Source organism: Anser anser (genome assembly GCF_964211835.1).
Source record: "Anser anser genome assembly, contig: HAP1_SCAFFOLD_95, whole genome shotgun sequence".
In the NCBI taxonomy this organism is placed as follows: Eukaryota; Metazoa; Chordata; class Aves; order Anseriformes; family Anatidae; genus Anser; species Anser anser.
Window position 1 is genome coordinate 382,147 of NW_028153990.1, and position 21,538 is coordinate 403,684.

A 21,538-nucleotide genomic window follows, 5' to 3' on the forward strand; every position below is an offset into this window, starting at 1 on the left:
AGCTTCAGGGCCCCTCATCCTTGAGGGTCGAAGCACTGCTGACAGACCGGCTGAGGCGAGGGGGCAGGAGTGCGGGTTAGGCCTGAGGGACAGCTGAGACCAATCCTGTCTGCTGTTGTGTTTTTGTTTTTTTTTTTTTTCCTCCAGGAGGTCTGGAACCTGTCTTCACAGTGGGACCAAACAGACTGCTCATGGCCCACGTACCAAAAGCTACAAGAGCAAGCCCGGGCAGAAATGGCTGCATGGGAAGCCTGGTCTGATGGGGAGGACCAACAGATACCCCAGGTACTGGCAGTGATCAACAGCGCTGAGAACAGCAGCGATCCTCTCCGCCAGGGCTCCGAGGGCGGCAGGTCCCAGGGTGGTGGGAGCAGGACGGGCACCAGGCCGCAGGGCAGGGCTTTGCCTGCTCCTCCCTGTGAGGGAGAGGTTGTCAGCAGAAAGGGAGGGATAAAAGCAGCAGCCAGACGTGGGCTGGCAGCGCCGAGTCGCCTGGTTCGCAGGTCCTGTTGCAGGGCCCTTTCAAGAGGTCCTCTGGGAAACAGCACCTGTGTGTCCAGTCCTGTTTGATGAGAGTGTCTTCTCCTTGCAGCGATTCAACAGCCAACATGCTTGGACCCCCCATCCTCCAGCCCAGCCCAGGAGCAAGGAGGTCAGGAGGAGGTGGAGGAAGGCTGAGAACCCTGCCCCAGCAGAGGATTTGGGAGCAGCAGCCAAGCTGGAGAGACTCCGGCCTGAGTAAGTGTGTGCCGGCTCCGTTCCCGTCCTGGGGCACTGGAGTAGCTGTTGAGTGATGTCAGGACATGTCCAGGAGCCTGGTCCCTGAGTCCTGGGCTTGCCTCTAACACCCTTTGATTCCTCCTAAAGCGGGCATGACCTTGGTTACCACCAAGGCCTAAAAATCAGGTTGGAAGGGTGGGTGCAGGTGGCACTGCATGGGTGCAGGGTCTGGATGACGGGAGAGGCAGAAGGGGTGTCTGAGAGAGGCTGAGGGATCCCTTTCTCCTGTTGTTGCAGCCGCCTTTCCCCACGAGCACGCCAAGTTTTGGAAAGGTTGGAGCCACATCGCCATCAACAAAGCGTATTCAGAAATGTTGCGGAGGCAAACCGGCTGCGGCAAGAGCAGCAGCAGCAGCTCCCCTGGTAAGTATCTCCAAAAAGGGATGGTGCTTCCCACTGCTGCAAGGCCCATCCTTCCCCTGGGGGCAGCACTGGGAGAAAGAGGGCACGTCTCCAACACCCCTCCCGAGACAGACGCGGGCTTTGGAGACTCTGGAGACTTTGGGACTGGAGCTCCCTGACACCTGACGGGGAGCGGCTGGGCACCCAGAACAGGCTTTCCCATGTGGGATGTGAAAGTCCTGTCTGAAAACAGAGGGGTCCCCTGGATGGCTGCCTCTCCCCTTTCCAAAGCCAAGAGTCTGTCCTTCCTTTGGAGAGCGCTGACACCAGGACACCTTGCCCTGAGGGGGAATACCTGTGCAGAATACCCAGGGTCCTCCGCTCCACCTGACCCAGCCCCAGGCTGGTGAGCTGCACCCCTGGGGACCTTGTCGTGAGCTTGGGCACGAGGCATCTGTCTCACTTCACGGCAGCCTTGAAGCTTCCTGGGAAGCAGACCCCTACGTGCACGGCCCGAGCTAAGCCTGCAGTATTTCTCTGTGTTCAGCCTGTACACAACCTGCTCATCCTCTTTTTCTTTTGACTCCCTAGCGCTAGATGCTGGTACCGCAGTGGAGGGGAAGGTGCTGGGAATGGCGACGGCGGCAGCAGCGGAGCTCTGAGCAAAGGGTCTGGGACGCTCCCCCGCTTTCCACCCCTGAATGGAAAATAAAGAGCACCGGGGCTCTTCCCAAACAGACTGCTTGTGTCACTTCATCCACCCTAGACTTGAGTACGCATAAGCTGGATCTCTGCTTTGAAAGAGGAGTTTGGGTTGAAAGGAGAGCTCTTTCCAAGGCTCCCATTGCTATGCCTGCGCTGTCTAAGTGTGGCTTCCCGTCATGATACTCATCGCTGCCAGTTGCGCGCATTTCCAGTGCAGAAGTCTGTGTCTCAGCCCACGTCCCCATAGCTCCCTCCTAGCTAGGGGAGCTCCGTGGCAGACCTGCAGGGGAGGCCCATGGGGACGAGGAGCAGGCAGAGGCATGGGGAATCTGAGGGCATCTGAAAGGACTCTCAGGGCCAGGTGTGCGGGTGTGTATGTGCTTGTGAACCCCGAGAGTGCCGTGTGTGTGCCTGCAGCAGTGACCTGCTGTCTCTGCCAGCCCCAGTCAGGAGGGAACTCGGCTGTCTGTGCCTGTGTGTTACATGTGTCCTGTGTGTGGGTGCTGTTGCAAGCAGCGCCTTGTCTGTGGTCATCTGTGTGACCGGCTGTATCAGTGTCCTCCCTGGGTGTCCCTGGCACAGGTGCTCAGCTTCGTTGCTGGTTGAACCTGCAAAGGGGAAACTGGCAGCCGTGTCCCTCAGCCTGGGCGGAGAGCTGGGGACCCTGGGCACTGGGCTGGGTTCCAGTGGCCGGGCAGGACCATGCTGGGTGGTATCAGTCTGTACTGGGCTCCAGAGCATCTGGGGTAGTCAGCAGGATCTGGTCAAGTTGTGTGTCTTGCTGAGATTGCGTGTACATAATGCTTATAATATGCTGGGGGACCGATCCTTTGCTTCTGTTCCCTTAGGGTTATATTTACAAGGAAACTAGAGCATTGTGTGGGCACCCAAATGGGACCTGTGCTAGTAAATTCTTGGGTTGATTGGAACAAGTGGATTGAAAAGATGTTTACAGAGCATGAGGAGACAAGTAAGAGGCACAGATGGCTCAAACTGCAGGCCTGGTGGCTGGTATTCAGCGTTTAGGGGCTGAAAAGAAATGCTCACCAAAGCACGTACAAGACCTCCTGGATCCTGATCACTTCCAGCTCTGGAGATGAGAAATGATAGTAGAGAGCTGGAAGAAAACTGACAGAATCAGGCAAAGGCTGAGCCTTCTACAGACCGAACTTTCCAAATGCCTGAAGAATCAGGTAGAGACGGGAAATGCACAGTTGCAAAGAAGTAGCCTTAACGTTCAGAGATTTAGACCTGGTGGAGCCGAGTAGCCCTATATCTACTCCAAATCTACTCCTTTTTAGTTTAAAACCACTAGTCCTTGTCCTATCACTACACCCCCTGAGAAAGAGTCCCTGCGCAGCTTTCTTGGAGGCCCCCTTTTGGTACTGGAAGGCTGCAATGAGGTCTGCCCAGAGCCTTCTCTTCTCTAGACTGAACAACTCTCCCAGCCTGTCTTCGTGGGACAACCCTCTGATCAGCCTCGTGGCCACACTTCTTTTGATGCAGCCCGCGATACGGCTGGCTTTCTTTTTTTTTATGGCATGTGCACATTGCCAGTTCATGCGGAGTCTCTCACCCACCAATGCTCCCAGGCCCTTCTCAGGGCTGCTCTCAACCCATTCTCCACCCAGCCTGGATTTGTGCTTAGGATTGCCCTGATCCAGGTGCAGGACCTTCCACTTGGCCTTGTTGAACCTCACGAGGTTTGCATCGGCCCAGCTCTCAAGCCTGTGCGGGTCCCCCTGGATGGCATCCCTTCCCTCCAGCGTGTCGACCGTGCCACACAGCTTAGAGTCATCAGCAAACGTGCTGAGAGTGCACTCAATCTACCGTCCATGTCGCTGACAAATATATTAAATAGTGCCGGCCCCATACTGACTCCTGAGGGACACGACTCATCACTGATCTCCACTTGGGCATGAAGCCGTTGACCACAACTCTCTGAGTGCAACCATCCAGCCAATTCCTTGCCCATGGAGTTGCTCATCCATCATATCCACGACTCTCCAATTTGGAGACAAGGATGTCATGCAGGACAGTGTCAAATGCCTTGCAGAAGTCCAGGTAGATGACGGCAGCTGCTCTTCCCCTATCCACCAGTGCTGTAACCCTGCTGTAGAAGGCTACCAGATTTTTCAGGCATGATCTGCCCTTACTGGAGCCACGCTGACTGTCACCAAGCACCTCTTTGTTTTCCACGTGCCTTGGAATAGTTCCCAGGAGGCTCTGCAGTACCTCATTCTCCCAGTCTGTTCCTTTGTATTCTGTGAATTGGCTAGTGTGGCTAGAGCACTTGACAGTGAAGACTGAAGCAAAAAAGTCATTGACTACCCCAGCCTCCTCCATGTACCACGTAACCAGGTCTCCCATTTCCTTCAGCAGAGGGCCCACGTTTTCCCTAGTCTTACTTTTATCACCAATATACCTGTAGAAGCCCTTCCTGTTGCCCCTGACGCTCCTGACAAGAGTCAATTCTGGTGGGGCTTAGCTTTCTGAACTTGATCCCTGGCTGCTCGGTAAATGTTCCTGCATTCCTCCTAGGAGGCTCAAGGGAGACCTTATCGCCCCACTGCCCCATGCGTGGTCCCACAGCCATGCTGCCAAGGCACCGCACATGGCAGTGCCCGATCAGGGCTGAGTCAAGCTCTTACTGACCGCACCAGGGACAATAGACATGGAAGACAGAATGCAATGCACAGGAAAAATTACACATAATAAGCAACCAAATAACAGTAGTTTTGTAGCCACGGCCACCCTCATGTCCAGTCTCCAAATGGGGTCCTGCTATCATTTGTCTTCAGTTGTTTGGTTAATTCTTGTAATTCCTGTATCTTCACGTGTACCAAGTGGGAATGATCACTCAGGTTCATATAAGACATACCTGCAAAGTCCTCGCAATCATGACCATGGACAAGTAACAAAAATCAATCCCAGCTCTATTTTGTAGCGTAGCATGCCTTATTAATATTTACGTCAAGCAGCAAGCCAGGTAGCGCAGCACTAGTGGCATCACTAAATTTACTTAGTCAGCACGCTAGGCGATTCAGGGTGGTTAACGCTCGAGCACTAGCCAAACCAGGTTCCGTACTATTCACCCACCATGACACTGAGTTGTTTTTCCCTGTATAGGTGAAAAATGTGCAGTAGGTCGCTGGCAACGAGCCCAGGAGGCTCAATTCTTGGGACGGGAGGCTTGGTGTCTGCCCAGCTCTGGATAACCAACCATTCCAGGAGTCGCTCCAGGCCTCGCAGCGTGGCTCTCAGGCCATGGCTTGGTCACATAAGCGGGCTAGCCGTTCCCGTCTCAGCAGCGCTCCGACCCGACAGATGCAAAAGGGGTGCTGCGGTGCAGCAAGACTCAGGCACGTAATATCCTGGCCTGTGGCATTAGCCATGGTCACCCATACGTTCTGTTGAGGCTGTGGGATGATCCACGCTGACCTGGAAAACAGCCGGGGGGGAGTGGGGGTGGGGTGATGGCAGGGGGGGGAATCATGGCCACGGGCCGCGGGGAGGCTGCGGCAGCCTTCAGGAGCACGCTGCGTCTGTCCCAGACGGTTCTCCCCACTCTCCTCTTCATCTGCAGCGCATGCCCTACTCCTCTCCCTCACCATGACGTGCTGAGGGTATGTTTGCCATTCCCTCGTGTACCACCTCTGCCTCCCGCATGGCAGACAGGGGGATGGTGCTGAGGCCTCCTCAAAGCACAGAGCCCCGTGGGATGTGCGGGGCTGCAATTCCCTCCGTATAACACATCCTACTCGGACAACAGCAAAGGCTGGCTGTTGTTCAGCCAAGTTCAGGTGCGGTGAGGGACTGCTGTATCCCAGGTGCCTTTGCTCCCATCTTTTTCTTGAAAAAGGCCCAGCCCCAGGACAGGCCTCAAACCCCACCTTCCTGGAAGGGCTTCCAAGATCAGAGGTGTGTTGGGGCAGGAACACAGCGGTGACTTTTCCAGCGCTCCACTTCCTATATCCAATGGCCTTTGTCACCATTTGGAGATGTTCCTGGTAGATTTGTCAAGATCCTGTGGAAAAGAACAGGGCAGAAGGGAGGTGACAGTTTCTCAGGACAAGAAGGGAAATCTCTCGTCTCTCTCCCGACCTGCGCCATCTCCTTGCTGCTGACCTCATAGGCCTTCAAATGACACGTGCTGATGTCACAGGGGGATGTCAGAGGGTCAGAGCAGAGGCGTGTTGGGGCAGGCAGACAGTGGGGACTTCTCCAGCACTCCAATCCTTTATTCTATGGCCTTTGTCACCATGTGGAGATGTTCCTGGTGGCTTTGCCAGGAACTGCTGCTAAAGAACTGGGCAGAAGGGAGGTGACTGTTTCTCAGGACAAGAAAGGAAATCTCTCGTCTCTCTCCTGAGCTGTGCTGTCTCCATGCTGCTGACATCATAAGCCTTCAGATGACACGTGCTGATGTCACAAAGGGATGCACTGCATCACCAGGATATCTTCACTGGAGCAGCGCCAGTGCCGGCACTTCCCTGCAAGGCCTGGTCCCTGCTGGGCACTGCTTGGGTGCTCCCCACCGCTGTCCTTCTGTGGCCAGGAGTGGGGGCAGCAGGCAGCAAGGTTGCACTGGGCGACCCTCGCTGACGGGCGGAGGAGCAGGGGCACCTTGCAGAGGAGCTGTGGTTGAGGAGCCAGGGCGGGCATCCCTTGTCCTGAGCTGAGGGCCAGCAGCAAGTGAGATGGAGGGTTGCTGGAGTGTGACCATCACCTCTGATCTGACTTCTGCATTCCCAGTGCTCCTGCAGCTCTCCCCCAAAGGTGAGGGTGTCAGGAGCCCCTTCCCAAGGGGTGTCCCAGGGGCTGTCAGCTGTCCCAAGCTGCAGGTCCTGGGCTGGGGGGTGGTGGTGGTGCTGCACAGAGCTGGTGGCTGCCACGAGAGCCCTGCCTGAGGGTCCCGCTGGGCTCAGGGGACAATGTGGCAGCCAGGACTCCTGGGTCCTGATGCCAGGGCTGTCCTGAGGCCCAGGGCTCCTCTGGCCATGGCTCAGACTTCTCCTGATGGGGGACAGTCCAGGGCCAGCTTTCCCTGGGAGCCGGTGCCTCTTTGGGATCTGGCTCTGGGAGGAAAGACCTCTGGTGTCCCAGAGACTGGCGTGGCCTGCAGGTCCCACAGGCCTCTCAGGAATGTCCCAGGAGTGCCTGCATGGTGTTTTTCTGGGATGCTTGTGTATGCCTGCATGTGTCATCGCCTGGGTGAGGTGCTTGCCAAGAGGTTGTGAGCTGGCTGGCCTGGAGCCTGACGTGTCTTTTCCTTGCTTTCCAGAGACTGAGGCTATCTGGGATGCTGTATCCAAGTACATCCTGGAAGAGCTGAAGCGGGATAAGGTGGGTTGGTGTCCTGGGCCCTGCAGAGCAATCCCTGCCCGAGCACCGTGGCAGTGCTCTAAGACTGCCCGGGGTGCCCGGAGCAGCTTCTTGGCCAGCTGGGAGAGAAACCAAGGCCAGATGTGCTCTGCCTCTCAGGTGTTTGGCACACCCTAGGGCTTCCCTCTTCCCTGCGGTCTGAGTGGGGAGGGCGAGCAGAGAGATGGGGGAATATCCTGGCTCCGTGCCTAGGACAATTGCTGGGAGTCAGTCCCAGGCCTAATCCGTGTGCTGGAAACCTCCGGGCACTTCTCTAGCCAAGGGATGTTGGCAAATCCTGTGAGGGGGGTGACGAAAGAAACAGAGGATGCGGCTCTTTTGCAAAGCTTTCCAAAGTGCCCCACCTTGCCCCATTGTCCCTCAGGAGCGGGCAGGGCACAGAGCAGTGTCCCCCTGCTCTGACAGTCATCCCTTTTCCCGTCTCTCAAGAACTCCCTCATCGGCCTTTCTGTCTTTTCTGTGTGCAGGGCGTTCGGGTTGCGGGACTCGGGACCTTTGCTGTTGTCCAAGAGCAATTCCATAGCAAAGAAGAGCCGCTCTTGGTTCGAAGGCCTTTCTTCGAGCTAGACATCGACGAGTTGTGGCTGGAGGAGATCTACTGTCCCACTGAGCTCCTCCCTGGTGAGAAGGCAGCAGCCCCCCTCTTCCTGCCCCATGTCCGGAACGGTTTGTTCTCCCTGCTCTTTGGAAAGGCCCGGGAGAAGTAGAGGATTGTCTCCGACGGTCAGGGTACAGCTTGAGTTCCCCAAAAGAAACCGTGCCCCAGGAGCTCTTTCTCTTAGCGACCCTTTCTCTGGGAACTTGTCTGAACGTTGCAAGCAACTTGGGCTTGCCGTGTCGCTGAGGATGTTGCTTCTCCTTGCAGATGGTGTCAAGATCGAGCCGCTGAACTACGTGCAGCTATCGCGAGCCACCTCCTTCCCACTGCACGTGGTGAAGAACTGTGTGCAAGAGACCATCCTGTTGTACTGCTTCCTCCTGAGGAGCAAGGAGCACGTCCCCTTTGCCTTCAGGGACATTGGTGTTCTGACGTGCAAAGATGGTTTCCTCTGCATGAACTTTTATCTGGACTGTGTCAAACGTCTGGAGAGCACTGCGGGCCTTGTTGCACTGCTCCACAGTGTAAGTTGGTGAGGTTTTGGGGGCTACTTCAATTTCTTTGGGAATCCTAGCAAAGGGTGAGGAATCCGACCGCTGTTGGCCAGCCTGGACATGGCAGGCCAGTCAAATGCCTTTCCCCACGCTTGCCCCCTTAGCTGCTTTCTCCATTAACAAAGAGAGTTTCTTCTGAGCATCTGGGCGCTTGCCCCTGCAAAAAGCCTGGCAGTGTTACTGTACAGCCTCCATATTCTGCCATGCAGCTCCTCCAGAGCAGAACAAAGGTTCATGGAAGAGGCTTTGGAGGAGGGCTTTGGAGAGAAGGCTTTCTTTTGGCTTGGGAGACAGGTTTGCTTCCTGTCAATGAGAGCCGTGAGAAAACCGCCTCAGAAACCCTCCAGCAGGTCTGTGTCTCTTTGCAGAGAATGTGGCCGGCACATCTGACCGCCTTCAGTGGAGAGACCACCGCTCGTGGGATCCCGATGTTCCCAAGGTGAGTGTGTTTCCTCCGCAGCCCTTGGCTGACCCAGCGGGAGGCTTCCCACCTCCTGCTTTGGAACGTGCGCGGCTGGGTCTCCACCTTCAGCACCCAGTCAGGGCTAAACCCCGGGGACTGGTTCCTGGTTATCTAATGCTGAGTTTCGGCTACGAGTGTCTTCACCTGGAGAGGAGGGGCATTGTGGTTGTGTTTCTTGTGCCCGCGCTGCTGCGATTCCCATCAGAGAGAGTTGCCTGCATGTGGAGGGGAATTTAGGCTACCTTTTCTGGTGCTGCGGGAAGACTGACAACAAACCCCATGCATGGACATGACGGAAAAGGGATGCCATGCCTTGTGCGACACCAGGAGGATTACTGCCAGCAAGCTGCAACGGGTAGGAGGCCAGCCTTCTTCAAGCCCGTGTCATCGTTTGTTTGCCAGGTTTCATCTGACTGTGAGGAGAAGGCCAGAGGCCAAAGCTTCCACCACCTCACAGGAGGAAGCTGCAGGAGAGCGCAGGATGAGAAGAGGTAAGGGAACAGGTCCCTGCTGTCTGGAGGTGGTCCCTGTCCCGTGCTGGCTGACTTGAACCAGGTTAAAAGGCAGTGCCCACGCGGCTGCTCTGAAGAGCTTCCTCCTTTTCTAGTTTCAGAGTGCCATCCTGGCAAGCTGCTGCAGAGGAGGAAGAGGCTTTCCGTCCCCATCCTGACAAGCTGGGAGCCGGGCACAAGGCAGCAAGATGTGGAGAAGAAGCCGTCTACCAGGTGAGACCCCTGGGGGAAAGGAGGAAGGAGCCACTTGCAGCCACACAGGAGAGATGTCCCCTTTGGACCCACCAGCCGCAGGGTGGCTCCTGACACATGTCCTAGCGGAGGCCGCTCTCTCAACGGATGGCAAGCGTGCAGCACGTTTGCCTGAGACTGGCACACCAGCTTCATTTTCCACCAGGGCCCCGATCCCTGGGGGAGCTGAATGCAGGGCCTTGTTGCAGAAGCTCTTCTCCCTTCAGGAGTCCCCCCACATTGCAGCAGAGTCCATCTTCTTGTCTGTGGGAGCAAATGTCCCCTGCCTTCATTCTAACATGTCTCACCGTGGCTTAGGATTGCCGTGGCCCCATCTCCCCTGCTGTTTCTTCCAGCCTAAGGAGCTGTGATACCAGATGGAAAAGTTTCTTTCAGGCATTTTTTTCAAATGCTATCCCAAACGTTGTGGCAGGCACAAGAGAGTGCTGAGGTAGGGAGGTGGCATGACTGCCCTCCTTACCTGACGGTTTTCTCCGATGCTACTGGCTCCCCAGCGATAACCTGTTTTCCACCCGTAAGCGCACCGTGTTTCAGGGCCACAGAGGAGAAGCTGAGGTAAAGCCCGGGTGGGCCATAATGGTGTCTCTCGGCTCCTGTCCTTGCACAAGACACCGCTCCTCTCCTTCTTCCACCAAAAAGGGCCTGGATACGGGCATCCCGAGCCTTCCTGAAGGCAGGTGGTGCCACAGCTTCGCGTTTGGCTCTCTCTGTCTCTGCTGAAGTGAACACGGCCAGTCCAATACGCCCGCTCGCTGCGGAACTGTCGTCTGCTGCAGAGGCTGACGCAGCTTGCGAGCGCGGACTGGAGACCGAATTCCCCTGGGCTCATGCAGCCTCCTCCCGGTGTCTGTTTGCAGCGTGCTCCCCCCGTGTCCAGGCAGCACCCCCAGGACGAAGAGGACAGACAGGCAGGAAACAGCTCCTGAAGCCATGTCCACCACCACTGCGCTCCCTGCTCCTGAAGCCTCCAGGAGAGCGCTGCAGGTACCTGCTCTGCCTTGCTGCAATGACCATGCTGTTTGGGCCTGTGCAAAAGCCTCTTTGTGTGGAGCGATCCCGAGCAGGTCCCTTGGGATGCGTTCATTTCCACGTTTGTTACCTCCTTCATCTCTTCCTCAGGAGACGGAAGGTGGCGTCCCGCACACCTTCCCTGCCTCTTACTGCCTCCCGTGTTGCCACGAGCCATTTCATTTTGACCAGGGGCCATGGAAAAGGAACAAGGCCTTTCTGGGTCATTGATGGCAGAGGGCTTTGGTCACCGCGGGCTGTTCAGCTGTGTTTGTCACGAGTTGAGGAGCCTGGCCTAGCTTCAGGGCCCCTCATCCTTGAGGGTCGAAGCACTGCTGACAGACCGGCTGAGGCGAGGGGGCAGGAGTGCGGGTTAGGCCTGAGGGACAGCTGAGACCAATCCTGTCTGCTGTTGTGTTTTTGTTTTTTTTTTTTTTTCCTCCAGGAGGTCTGGAACCTGTCTTCACAGTGGGACCAAACAGACTGCTCATGGCCCACGTACCAAAAGCTACAAGAGCAAGCCCGGGCAGAAATGGCTGCATGGGAAGCCTGGTCTGATGGGGAGGACCAACAGATACCCCAGGTACTGGCAGTGATCAACAGCGCTGAGAACAGCAGCGATCCTCTCCGCCAGGGCTCCGAGGGCGGCAGGTCCCAGGGTGGTGGGAGCAGGACGGGCACCAGGCCGCAGGGCAGGGCTTTGCCTGCTCCTCCCTGTGAGGGAGAGGTTGTCAGCAGAAAGGGAGGGATAAAAGCAGCAGCCAGACGTGGGCTGGCAGCGCCGAGTCGCCTGGTTCGCAGGTCCTGTTGCAGGGCCCTTTCAAGAGGTCCTCTGGGAAACAGCACCTGTGTGTCCAGTCCTGTTTGATGAGAGTGTCTTCTCCTTGCAGCGATTCAACAGCCAACATGCTTGGACCCCCCATCCTCCAGCCCAGCCCAGGAGCAAGGAGGTCAGGAGGAGGTGGAGGAAGGCTGAGAACCCTGCCCCAGCAGAGGATTTGGGAGCAGCAGCCAAGCTGGAGAGACTCCGGCCTGAGTAAGTGTGTGCCGGCTCCGTTCCCGTCCTGGGGCACTGGAGTAGCTGTTGAGTGATGTCAGGACATGTCCAGGAGCCTGGTCCCTGAGTCCTGGGCTTGCCTCTAACACCCTTTGATTCCTCCTAAAGCGGGCATGACCTTGGTTACCACCAAGGCCTAAAAATCAGGTTGGAAGGGTGGGTGCAGGTGGCACTGCATGGGTGCAGGGTCTGGATGACGGGAGAGGCAGAAGGGGTGTCTGAGAGAGGCTGAGGGATCCCTTTCTCCTGTTGTTGCAGCCGCCTTTCCCCACGAGCACGCCAAGTTTTGGAAAGGTTGGAGCCACATCGCCATCAACAAAGCGTATTCAGAAATGTTGCGGAGGCAAACCGGCTGCGGCAAGAGCAGCAGCAGCAGCTCCCCTGGTAAGTATCTCCAAAAAGGGATGGTGCTTCCCACTGCTGCAAGGCCCATCCTTCCCCTGGGGGCAGCACTGGGAGAAAGAGGGCACGTCTCCAACACCCCTCCCGAGACAGACGCGGGCTTTGGAGACTCTGGAGACTTTGGGACTGGAGCTCCCTGACACCTGACGGGGAGCGGCTGGGCACCCAGAACAGGCTTTCCCATGTGGGATGTGAAAGTCCTGTCTGAAAACAGAGGGGTCCCCTGGATGGCTGCCTCTCCCCTTTCCAAAGCCAAGAGTCTGTCCTTCCTTTGGAGAGCGCTGACACCAGGACACCTTGCCCTGAGGGGGAATACCTGTGCAGAATACCCAGGGTCCTCCGCTCCACCTGACCCAGCCCCAGGCTGGTGAGCTGCACCCCTGGGGACCTTGTCGTGAGCTTGGGCACGAGGCATCTGTCTCACTTCTCGGCAGCCTTGAAGCTTCATGGGAAGCAGACCCCTACGTGCACGGCCCGAGCTAAGCCTGCAGTATTTCTCTGTGTTCAGCCTGTACACAACCTGCTCATCCTCTTTTTCTTTTGACTCCCTAGCGCTAGATGCTGGTACCGCAGTGGAGGGGAAGGTGCTGGGAATGGTGACGGCGGCAGCAGCGGAGCTCTGAGCAAAGGGTCTGGGACGCTCCCCCGCTTTCCACCCCTGAATGGAAAATAAAGAGCACCGGGGCTCTTCCCAAACAGACTGCTTGTGTCACTTCATCCACCCTAGACTTGAGTACGCATAAGCTGGATCTCTGCTTTGAAAGAGGAGTTTGGGTTGAAAGGAGAGCTCTTTCCAAGGCTCCCATTGCTATGCCTGCGCTGTCTAAGTGTGGCTTCCCGTCATGATACTCATCGCTGCCAGTTGCGCGCATTTCCAGTGCAGAAGTCTGTGTCTCAGCCCACGTCCCCATAGCTCCCTCCTAGCTAGGGGAGCTCCGTGGCAGACCTGCAGGGGAGGCCCATGGGGACGAGGAGCAGGCAGAGGCATGGGGAATCTGAGGGCATCTGAAAGGACTCTCAGGGCCAGGTGTGCGGGTGTGTATGTGCTTGTGAACCCCGAGAGTGCCGTGTGTGTGCCTGCAGCAGTGACCTGCTGTCTCTGCCAGCCCCAGTCAGGAGGGAACTCGGCTGTCTGTGCCTGTGTGTTACATGTGTCCTGTGTGTGGGTGCTGTTGCAAGCAGCGCCTTGTCTGTGGTCATCTGTGTGACCGGCTGTATCAGTGTCCTCCCTGGGTGTCCCTGGCACAGGTGCTCAGCTTCGTTGCTGGTTGAACCTGCAAAGGGGAAACTGGCAGCCGTGTCCCTCAGCCTGGGCGGAGAGCTGGGGACCCTGGGCACTGGGCTGGGTTCCAGTGGCCGGGCAGGACCATGCTGGGTGGTATCAGTCTGTACTGGGCTCCAGAGCATCTGGGGTAGTCAGCAGGATCTGGTCAAGTTGTGTGTCTTGCTGAGATTGCGTGTACATAATGCTTATAATATGCTGGGGGACCGATCCTTTGCTTCTGTTCCCTTAGGGTTATATTTACAAGGAAACTAGAGCATTGTGTGGGCACCCAAATGGGACCTGTGCTAGTAAATTCTTGGGTTGATTGGAACAAGTGGATTGAAAAGATGTTTACAGAGCATGAGGAGACAAGTAAGAGGCACAGATGGCTCAAACTGCAGGCCTGGTGGCTGGTATTCAGCGTTTAGGGGCTGAAAAGAAATGCTCACCAAAGCACGTACAAGACCTCCTGGATCCTGATCACTTCCAGCTCTGGAGATGAGAAATGATAGTAGAGAGCTGGAAGAAAACTGACAGAATCAGGCAAAGGCTGAGCCTTCTACAGACCGAACTTTCCAAATGCCTGAAGAATCAGGTAGAGACGGGAAATGCACAGTTGCAAAGAAGTAGCCTTAACGTTCAGAGATTTAGACCTGGTGGAGCCGAGTAGCCCTATATCTACTCCAAATCTACTCCTTTTTAGTTTAAAACCACTAGTCCTTGTCCTATCACTACACCCCCTGAGAAAGAGTCCCTGCGCAGCTTTCTTGGAGGCCCCCTTTTGGTACTGGAAGGCTGCAATGAGGTCTGCCCAGAGCCTTCTCTTCTCTAGACTGAACAACTCTCCCAGCCTGTCTTCGTGGGACAACCCTCTGATCAGCCTCGTGGCCACACTTCTTTTGATGCAGCCCGCGATACGGCTGGCTTTCTTTTTTTTTATGGCATGTGCACATTGCCAGTTCATGCGGAGTCTCTCACCCACCAATGCTCCCAGGCCCTTCTCAGGGCTGCTCTCAACCCATTCTCCACCCAGCCTGGATTTGTGCTTAGGATTGCCCTGATCCAGGTGCAGGACCTTCCACTTGGCCTTGTTGAACCTCACGAGGTTTGCATCGGCCCAGCTCTCAAGCCTGTGCAGGTCCCCCTGGATGGCATCCCTTCCCTCCAGCGTGTCGACCGTGCCACACAGCTTAGAGTCATCAGCAAACGTGCTGAGAGTGCACTCAATCTACCGTCCATGTCGCTGACAAATATATTAAATAGTGCCGGCCCCATACTGACTCCTGAGGGACACGACTCATCACTGATCTCCACTTGGGCATGAAGCCGTTGACCACAACTCTCTGAGTGCAACCATCCAGCCAATTCCTTGCCCATGGAGTTGCTCATCCATCATATCCACGACTCTCCAATTTGGAGACAAGGATGTCATGCAGGACAGCGTCAAATGCCTTGCAGAAGTCCAGGTAGATGACGGCAGCTGCTCTTCCCCTATCCACCAGTGCTGTAACCCTGCTGTAGAAGGCTACCAGATTTTTCAGGCATGATCTGCCCTTACTGGAGCCACGCTGACTGTCACCAAGCACCTCTTTGTTTTCCACGTGCCTTGGAATAGTTCCCAGGAGGCTCTGCAGTACCTCATTCTCCCAGTCTGTTCCTTTGTATTCTGTGAATTGGCTAGTGTGGCTAGAGCACTTGACAGTGAAGACTGAAGCAAAAAAGTCATTGACTACCCCAGCCTCCTCCATGTACCACGTAACCAGGTCTCCCATTTCCTTCAGCAGAGGGCCCACGTTTTCCCTAGTCTTACTTTTATCACCAATATACCTGTAGAAGCCCTTCCTGTTGCCCCTGACGCTCCTGACAAGAGTCAATTCTGGTGGGGCTTAGCTTTCTGAACTTGATCCCTGGCTGCTCGGTAAATGTTCCTGCATTCCTCCTAGGAGGCTCAAGGGAGACCTTATCGCCCCACTGCCCCACGCGTGGTCCCACAGCCATGCTGCCAAGGCACCGCACATGGCAGTGCCCGATCAGGGCTGAGTCAAGCTCTTACTGACCGCACCAGGGACAATAGACATGGAAGACAGAATGCAATGCACAGGAAAAATTACACATAATAAGCAACCAAATAACAGTAGTTTTGTAGCCACGGCCACCCTCATGTCCAGTCTCCAAATGGGGTCCTGCTATCATTTGTCTTCAGTTGTTTGGTTAATTCTTGTAATTCCTGTATCTTCACGTGTACCAAGTGGGAATGATCACTCAGGTTCATATAAGACATACCTGCAAAGTCCTCGCAATCATGACCATGGACAAGTAACAAAAATCAATCCCAGCTCTATTTTGTAGCGTAGCATGCCTTATTAATATTTACGTCAAGCAGCAAGCCAGGTAGCGCAGCACTAGTGGCATCACTAAATTTACTTAGTCAGCACGCTAGGCGATTCAGGGTGGTTAACGCTCGAGCACTAGCCAAACCAGGTTCCGTACTATTCACCCACCATGACACTGAGTTGTTTTTCCCTGTATAGGTGAAAAATGTGCAGTAGGTCGCTGGCAACGAGCCCAGGAGGCTCAATTCTTGGGACGGGAGGCTTGGTGTCTGCCCAGCTCTGGATAACCAACCATTCCAGGAGTCGCTCCAGGCCTCGCAGCGTGGCTCTCAGGCCATGGCTTGGTCACATAAGCGGGCTAGCCGTTCCCGTCTCAGCAGCGCTCCGACCCGACAGATGCAAAAGGGGTGCTGCGGTGCAGCAAGACTCAGGCACGTAATATCCTGGCCTGTGGCATTAGCCATGGTCACCCATACGTTCTGTTGAGGCTGTGGGATGATCCACGCTGACCTGGAAAACAGCCGGGGGGGAGTGGGGGTGGGGTGATGGCAGGGGGGGGAATCATGGCCACGGGCCGCGGGGAGGCTGCGGCAGCCTTCAGGAGCACGCTGCGTCTGTCCCAGACGGTTCTCCCCACTCTCCTCTTCATCTGCAGCGCATGCCCTACTCCTCTCCCTCACCATGACGTGCTGAGGGTATGTTTGCCATTCCCTCGTGTACCACCTCTGCCTCCCGCATGGCAGACAGGGGGATGGTGCTGAGGCCTCCTCAAAGCACAGAGCCCCGTGGGATGTGCGGGGCTGCAATTCCCTCCGTATAACACATCCTACTCGGACAACAGCAAAGGCTGGCTGTTGTTCAGCCAAGTTCAGGCGCGGTGAGGGACTGCTGTATCCCAGGTGCCTTTGCTCCCATCTTTTTCTTGAAAAAGGCCCAGCCCCAGGACAGGCCTCAAACCCCACCTTCCTGGAAGGGCTTCCAAGATCAGAGGTGTGTTGGGGCAGGAACACAGCGGTGACTTTTCCAGCGCTCCACTTCCTATATCCAATGGCCTTTGTCACCATTTGGAGATGTTCCTGGTAGATTTGTCAAGATCCTGTGGAAAAGAACAGGGCAGAAGGGAGGTGACAGTTTCTCAGGACAAGAAGGGAAATCTCTCGTCTCTCTCCCGACCTGCGCCATCTCCTTGCTGCTGACCTCATAGGCCTTCAAATGACACGTGCTGATGTCACAGGGGGATGTCAGAGGGTCAGAGCAGAGGCGTGTTGGGGCAGGCAGACAGTGGGGACTTCTCCAGCACTCCAATCCTTTATTCTATGGCCTTTGTCACCATGTGGAGATGTTCCTGGTGGCTTTGCCAGGAACTGCTGCTAATTAACTGGGCAGAAGGGAGGTGACTGTTTCTCAGGACAAGAAAGGAAATCTCTCGTCTCTCTCCTGAGCTGTGCTGTCTCCATGCTGCTGACATCATAAGCCTTCAGATGACACGTGCTGATGTCACAAAGGGATGCACTGCATCACCAGGATATCTTCACTGGAGCAGCGCCAGTGCCGGCACTTCCCTGCAAGGCCTGGTCCCTGCTGGGCACTGCTTGGGTGCTCCCCACCGCTGTCCTTCTGTGGCCAGGAGTGGGGGCAGCAGGCAGCAAGGTTGCACTGGGCGACCCTCGCTGACGGGCGGAGGAGCAGGGGCACCTTGCAGAGGAGCTGTGGTTGAGGAGCCAGGGCGGGCATCCCTTGTCCTGAGCTGAGGGCCAGCAGCAAGTGAGATGGAGGGTTGCTGGAGTGTGACCATCACCTCTGATCTGACTTCTGCATTCCCAGTGCTCCTGCAGCTCTCCCCCAAAGGTGAGGGTGTCAGGAGCCCCTTCCCAAGGGGTGTCCCAGGGGCTGTCAGCTGTCCCAAGCTGCAGGTCCTGGGCTGGGGGGTGGTGGTGGTGCTGCACAGAGCTGGTGGCTGCCACGAGAGCCCTGCCTGAGGGTCCCGCTGGGCTCAGGGGACAATGTGGCAGCCAGGACTCCTGGGTCCTGATGCCAGGGCTGTCCTGAGGCCCAGGGCTCCTCTGGCCATGGCTCAGACTTCTCCTGATGGGGGACAGTCCAGGGCCAGCTTTCCCTGGGAGCCGGTGCCTCTTTGGGATCTGGCTCTGGGAGGAAAGACCTCTGGTGTCCCAGAGACTGGCGTGGCCTGCAGGTCCCACAGGCCTCTCAGGAATGTCCCAGGAGTGCCTGCATGGTGTTTTTCTGGGATGCTTGTGTATGCCTGCATGTGTCATCGCCTGGGTGAGGTGCTTGCCAAGAGGTTGTGAGCTGGCTGGCCTGGAGCCTGACGTGTCTTTTCCTTGCTTTCCAGAGACTGAGGCTATCTGGGATGCTGTATCCAAGTACATCCTGGAAGAGCTGAAGCGGGATAAGGTGGGTTGGTGTCCTGGGCCCTGCAGAGCAATCCCTGCCCGAGCACCGTGGCAGTGCTCTAAGACTGCCCGGGGTGCCCGGAGCAGCTTCTTGGCCAGCTGGGAGAGAAACCAAGGCCAGATGTGCTCTGCCTCTCAGGTGTTTGGCACACCCTAGGGCTTCCCTCTTCCCTGCGGTCTGAGTGGGGAGGGCGAGCAGAGAGATGGGGGAATATCCTGGCTCCGTGCCTAGGACAATTGCTGGGAGTCAGTCCCAGGCCCAATCCGTGTGCTGGAAACCTCCGGGCACTTCTCTAGCCAAGGGATGTTGGCAAATCCTGTGAGGGGGGTGACGAAAGAAACAGAGGATGCGGCTCTTTTGCAAAGCTTTCCAAAGTGCCCCACCTTGCCCCATTGTCCCTCAGGAGCGGGCAGGGCACAGAGCAGTGTCCCCCTGCTCTGACAGTCATCCCTTTTCCCGTCTCTCAAGAACTCCCTCATCGGCCTTTCTGTCTTTTCTGTGTGCAGGGCGTTCGGGTTGCGGGACTCGGGACCTTTGCTGTTGTCCAAGAGCAATTCCATAGCAAAGAAGAGCCGCTCTTGGTTCGAAGGCCTTTCTTCGAGCTAGACATCGACGAGTTGTGGCTGGAGGAGATCTACTGTCCCACTGAGCTCCTCCCTGGTGAGAAGGCAGCAGCCCCCCTCTTCCTGCCCCATGTCCGGAACGGTTTGTTCTCCCTGCTCTTTGGAAAGGCCCGGGAGAAGTAGAGGATTGTCTCCGACGGTCAGGGTACAGCTTGAGTTCCCCAAAAGAAACCGTGCCCCAGGAGCTCTTTCTCTTAGCGACCCTTTCTCTGGGAACTTGTCTGAACGTTGCAAGCAACTTGGGCTTGCCGTGTCGCTGAGGATGTTGCTTCTCCTTGCAGATGGTGTCAAGATCGAGCCGCTGAACTACGTGCAGCTATCGCGAGCCACCTCCTTCCCACTGCACGTGGTGAAGAACTGTGTGCAAGAGACCATCCTGTTGTACTGCTTCCTCCTGAGGAGCAAGGAGCACGTCCCCTTTGCCTTCAGGGACATTGGTGTTCTGACGTGCAAAGATGGTTTCCTCTGCATGAACTTTTATCTGGACTGTGTCAAACGTCTGGAGAGCACTGCGGGCCTTGTTGCACTGCTCCACAGTGTAAGTTGGTGAGGTTTTGGGGGCTACTTCAATTTCTTTGGGAATCCTAGCAAAGGGTGAGGAATCCGACCGCTGTTGGCCAGCCTGGACATGGCAGGCCAGTCAAATGCCTTTCCCCACGCTTGCCCCCTTAGCTGCTTTCTCCATTAACAAAGAGAGTTTCTTCTGAGCATCTGGGCGCTTGCCCCTGCAAAAAGCCTGGCAGTGTTACTGTACAGCCTCCATATTCTGCCATGCAGCTCCTCCAGAGCAGAACAAAGGTTCATGGAAGAGGCTTTGGAGGAGGGCTTTGGAGAGAAGGCTTTCTTTTGGCTTGGGAGACAGGTTTGCTTCCTGTCAATGAGAGCCGTGAGAAAACCGCCTCAGAAACCCTCCAGCAGGTCTGTGTCTCTTTGCAGAGAATGTGGCCGGCACATCTGACCGCCTTCAGTGGAGAGACCACCGCTCGTGGGATCCCGATGTTCCCAAGGTGAGTGTGTTTCCTCCGCAGCCCTTGGCTGACCCAGCGGGAGGCTTCCCACCTCCTGCTTTGGAACGTGCGCGGCTGGGTCTCCACCTTCAGCACCCAGTCAGGGCTAAACCCCGGGGACTGGTTCCTGGTTATCTAATGCTGAGTTTCGGCTACGAGTGTCTTCACCTGGAGAGGAGGGGCATTGTGGTTGTGTTTCTTGTGCCCGCGCTGCTGCGATTCCCATCAGAGAGAGTTGCCTGCATGTGGAGGGGAATTTAGGCTACCTTTTCTGGTGCTGCGGGAAGACTGACAACAAACCCCATGCATGGACATGACGGAAAAGGGATGCCATGCCTTGTGCGACACCAGGAGGATTACTGCCAGCAAGCTGCAACGGGTAGGAGGCCAGCCTTCTTCAAGCCCGTGTCATCGTTTGTTTGCCAGGTTTCATCTGACTGTGAGGAGAAGGCCAGAGGCCAAAGCTTCCACCACCTCACAGGAGGAAGCTGCAGGAGAGCGCAGGATGAGAAGAGGTAAGGGAACAGGTCCCTGCTGTCTGGAGGTGGTCCCTGTCCCGTGCTGGCTGACTTGAACCAGGTTAAAAGGCAGTGCCCACGCGGCTGCTCTGAAGAGCTTCCTCCTTTTCTAGTTTCAGAGTGCCATCCTGGCAAGCTGCTGCAGAGGAGGAAGAGGCTTTCCGTCCCCATCCTGACAAGCTGGGAGCCGGGCACAAGGCAGCAAGATGTGGAGAAGAAGCCGTCTACCAGGTGAGACCCCTGGGGGAAAGGAGGAAGGAGCCACTTGCAGCCACACAGGAGAGATGTCCCCTTTGGACCCACCAGCCGCAGGGTGGCTCCTGACACACGTCCTAGCGGAGGCCGCTCTCTCAACGGATGGCAAGCGTGCAGCACGTTTGCCTGAGACTGGCACACCAGCTTCATTTTCCACCAGGGCCCCGATCCCTGGGGGAGCTGAATGCAGGGCCTTGTTGCAGAAGCTCTTCTCCCTTCAGGAGTCCCCCCACATTGCAGCAGAGTCCATCTTCTTGTCTGTGGGAGCAAATGTCCCCTGCCTTCATTCTAACATGTCTCACCGTGGCTTAGGATTGCCGTGGCCCCATCTCCCCTGCTGTTTCTTCCAGCCTAAGGAGCTGTGATACCAGATGGAAAAGTTTCTTTCAGGCATTTTTTTCAAATGCTATCCCAAACGTTGTGGCAGGCACAAGAGAGTGCTGAGGTAGGGAGGTGGCATGACTGCCCTCCTTACCTGACGGTTTTCTCCGATGCTACTGGCTCCCCAGCGATAACCTGTTTTCCACCCGTAAGCGCACCGTGTTTCAGGGCCACAGAGGAGAAGCTGAGGTAAAGCCCGGGTGGGCCATAATGGTGTCTCTCGGCTCCTGTCCTTGCACAAGACACCGCTCCTCTCCTTCTTCCACCAAAAAGGGCCTGGATACGGGCATCCCGAGCCTTCCTGAAGGCAGGTGGTGCCACAGCTTCGCGTTTGGCTCTCTCTGTCTCTGCTGAAGTGAACACGGCCAGTCCAATACGCCCGCTCGCTGCGGAACTGTCGTCTGCTGCAGAGGCTGACGCAGCTTGCGAGCGCGGACTGGAGACCGAATTCCCCTGGGCTCATGCAGCCTCCTCCTGGTGTCTGTTTGCAGCGTGCTCCCCCCGTGTCCAGGCAGCACCCCCAGGACGAAGAGGACAGACAGGCAGGAAACAGCTCCTGAAGCCATGTCCACCACCACTGCGCTCCCTGCTCCTGAAGCCTCCAGGAGAGCGCTGCAGGTACCTGCTCTGCCTTGCTGCAATGACCGTGCTGTTTGGGCCTGTGCAAAAGCCTCTTTGTGTGGA

General features: G+C 56.4%; 2 protein-coding genes across 5 annotated transcripts in view; both read left to right on the top strand.

The window, feature by feature from the left end:
- The window catches only part of LOC310891024 (coiled-coil domain-containing protein 81-like), a 24,764-nt gene extending 12,379 nt beyond the window's left edge, over positions 1-12,385 (top strand). The window contains exons 5-7 of one of the 2 annotated variants that reach the window (XR_014577394.1): positions 8,078-8,334; positions 8,733-8,803; positions 11,045-12,385. Coding sequence is in view for 1 of the 2 variants with exons in the window: in XM_083853327.1 (XP_083709453.1) it covers positions 148-298 (151 nt within the window). In the remaining variant the exon portion in view is untranslated. Of the gene's footprint in view, positions 1-147; positions 1,691-8,077; positions 8,335-8,732; positions 8,804-11,044 lie in introns of those variants that run through there. The other variant, XM_083853327.1, reaches the window with a different exon arrangement.
- Positions 9,293-21,538, top strand: part of LOC310891022 (coiled-coil domain-containing protein 81-like) — a 20,807-nt gene continuing 8,561 nt past the window's right edge. The window contains exons 1-4 of one of the 3 annotated variants that reach the window (XR_014577392.1): positions 9,293-9,552; positions 18,975-19,231; positions 19,630-19,700; positions 20,127-20,449. Coding sequence is in view for 2 of the 3 variants with exons in the window: in XM_083853326.1 (XP_083709452.1) it covers positions 9,528-9,552; positions 18,975-19,231; positions 19,630-19,700; positions 20,127-20,274 (501 nt within the window). In the remaining variant the exon portion in view is untranslated. Of the gene's footprint in view, positions 9,553-18,974; positions 19,232-19,629; positions 19,701-20,126; positions 21,156-21,538 lie in introns of those variants that run through there. The other 2 variants (XM_083853326.1, XM_083853325.1) reach the window with 2 other exon arrangements.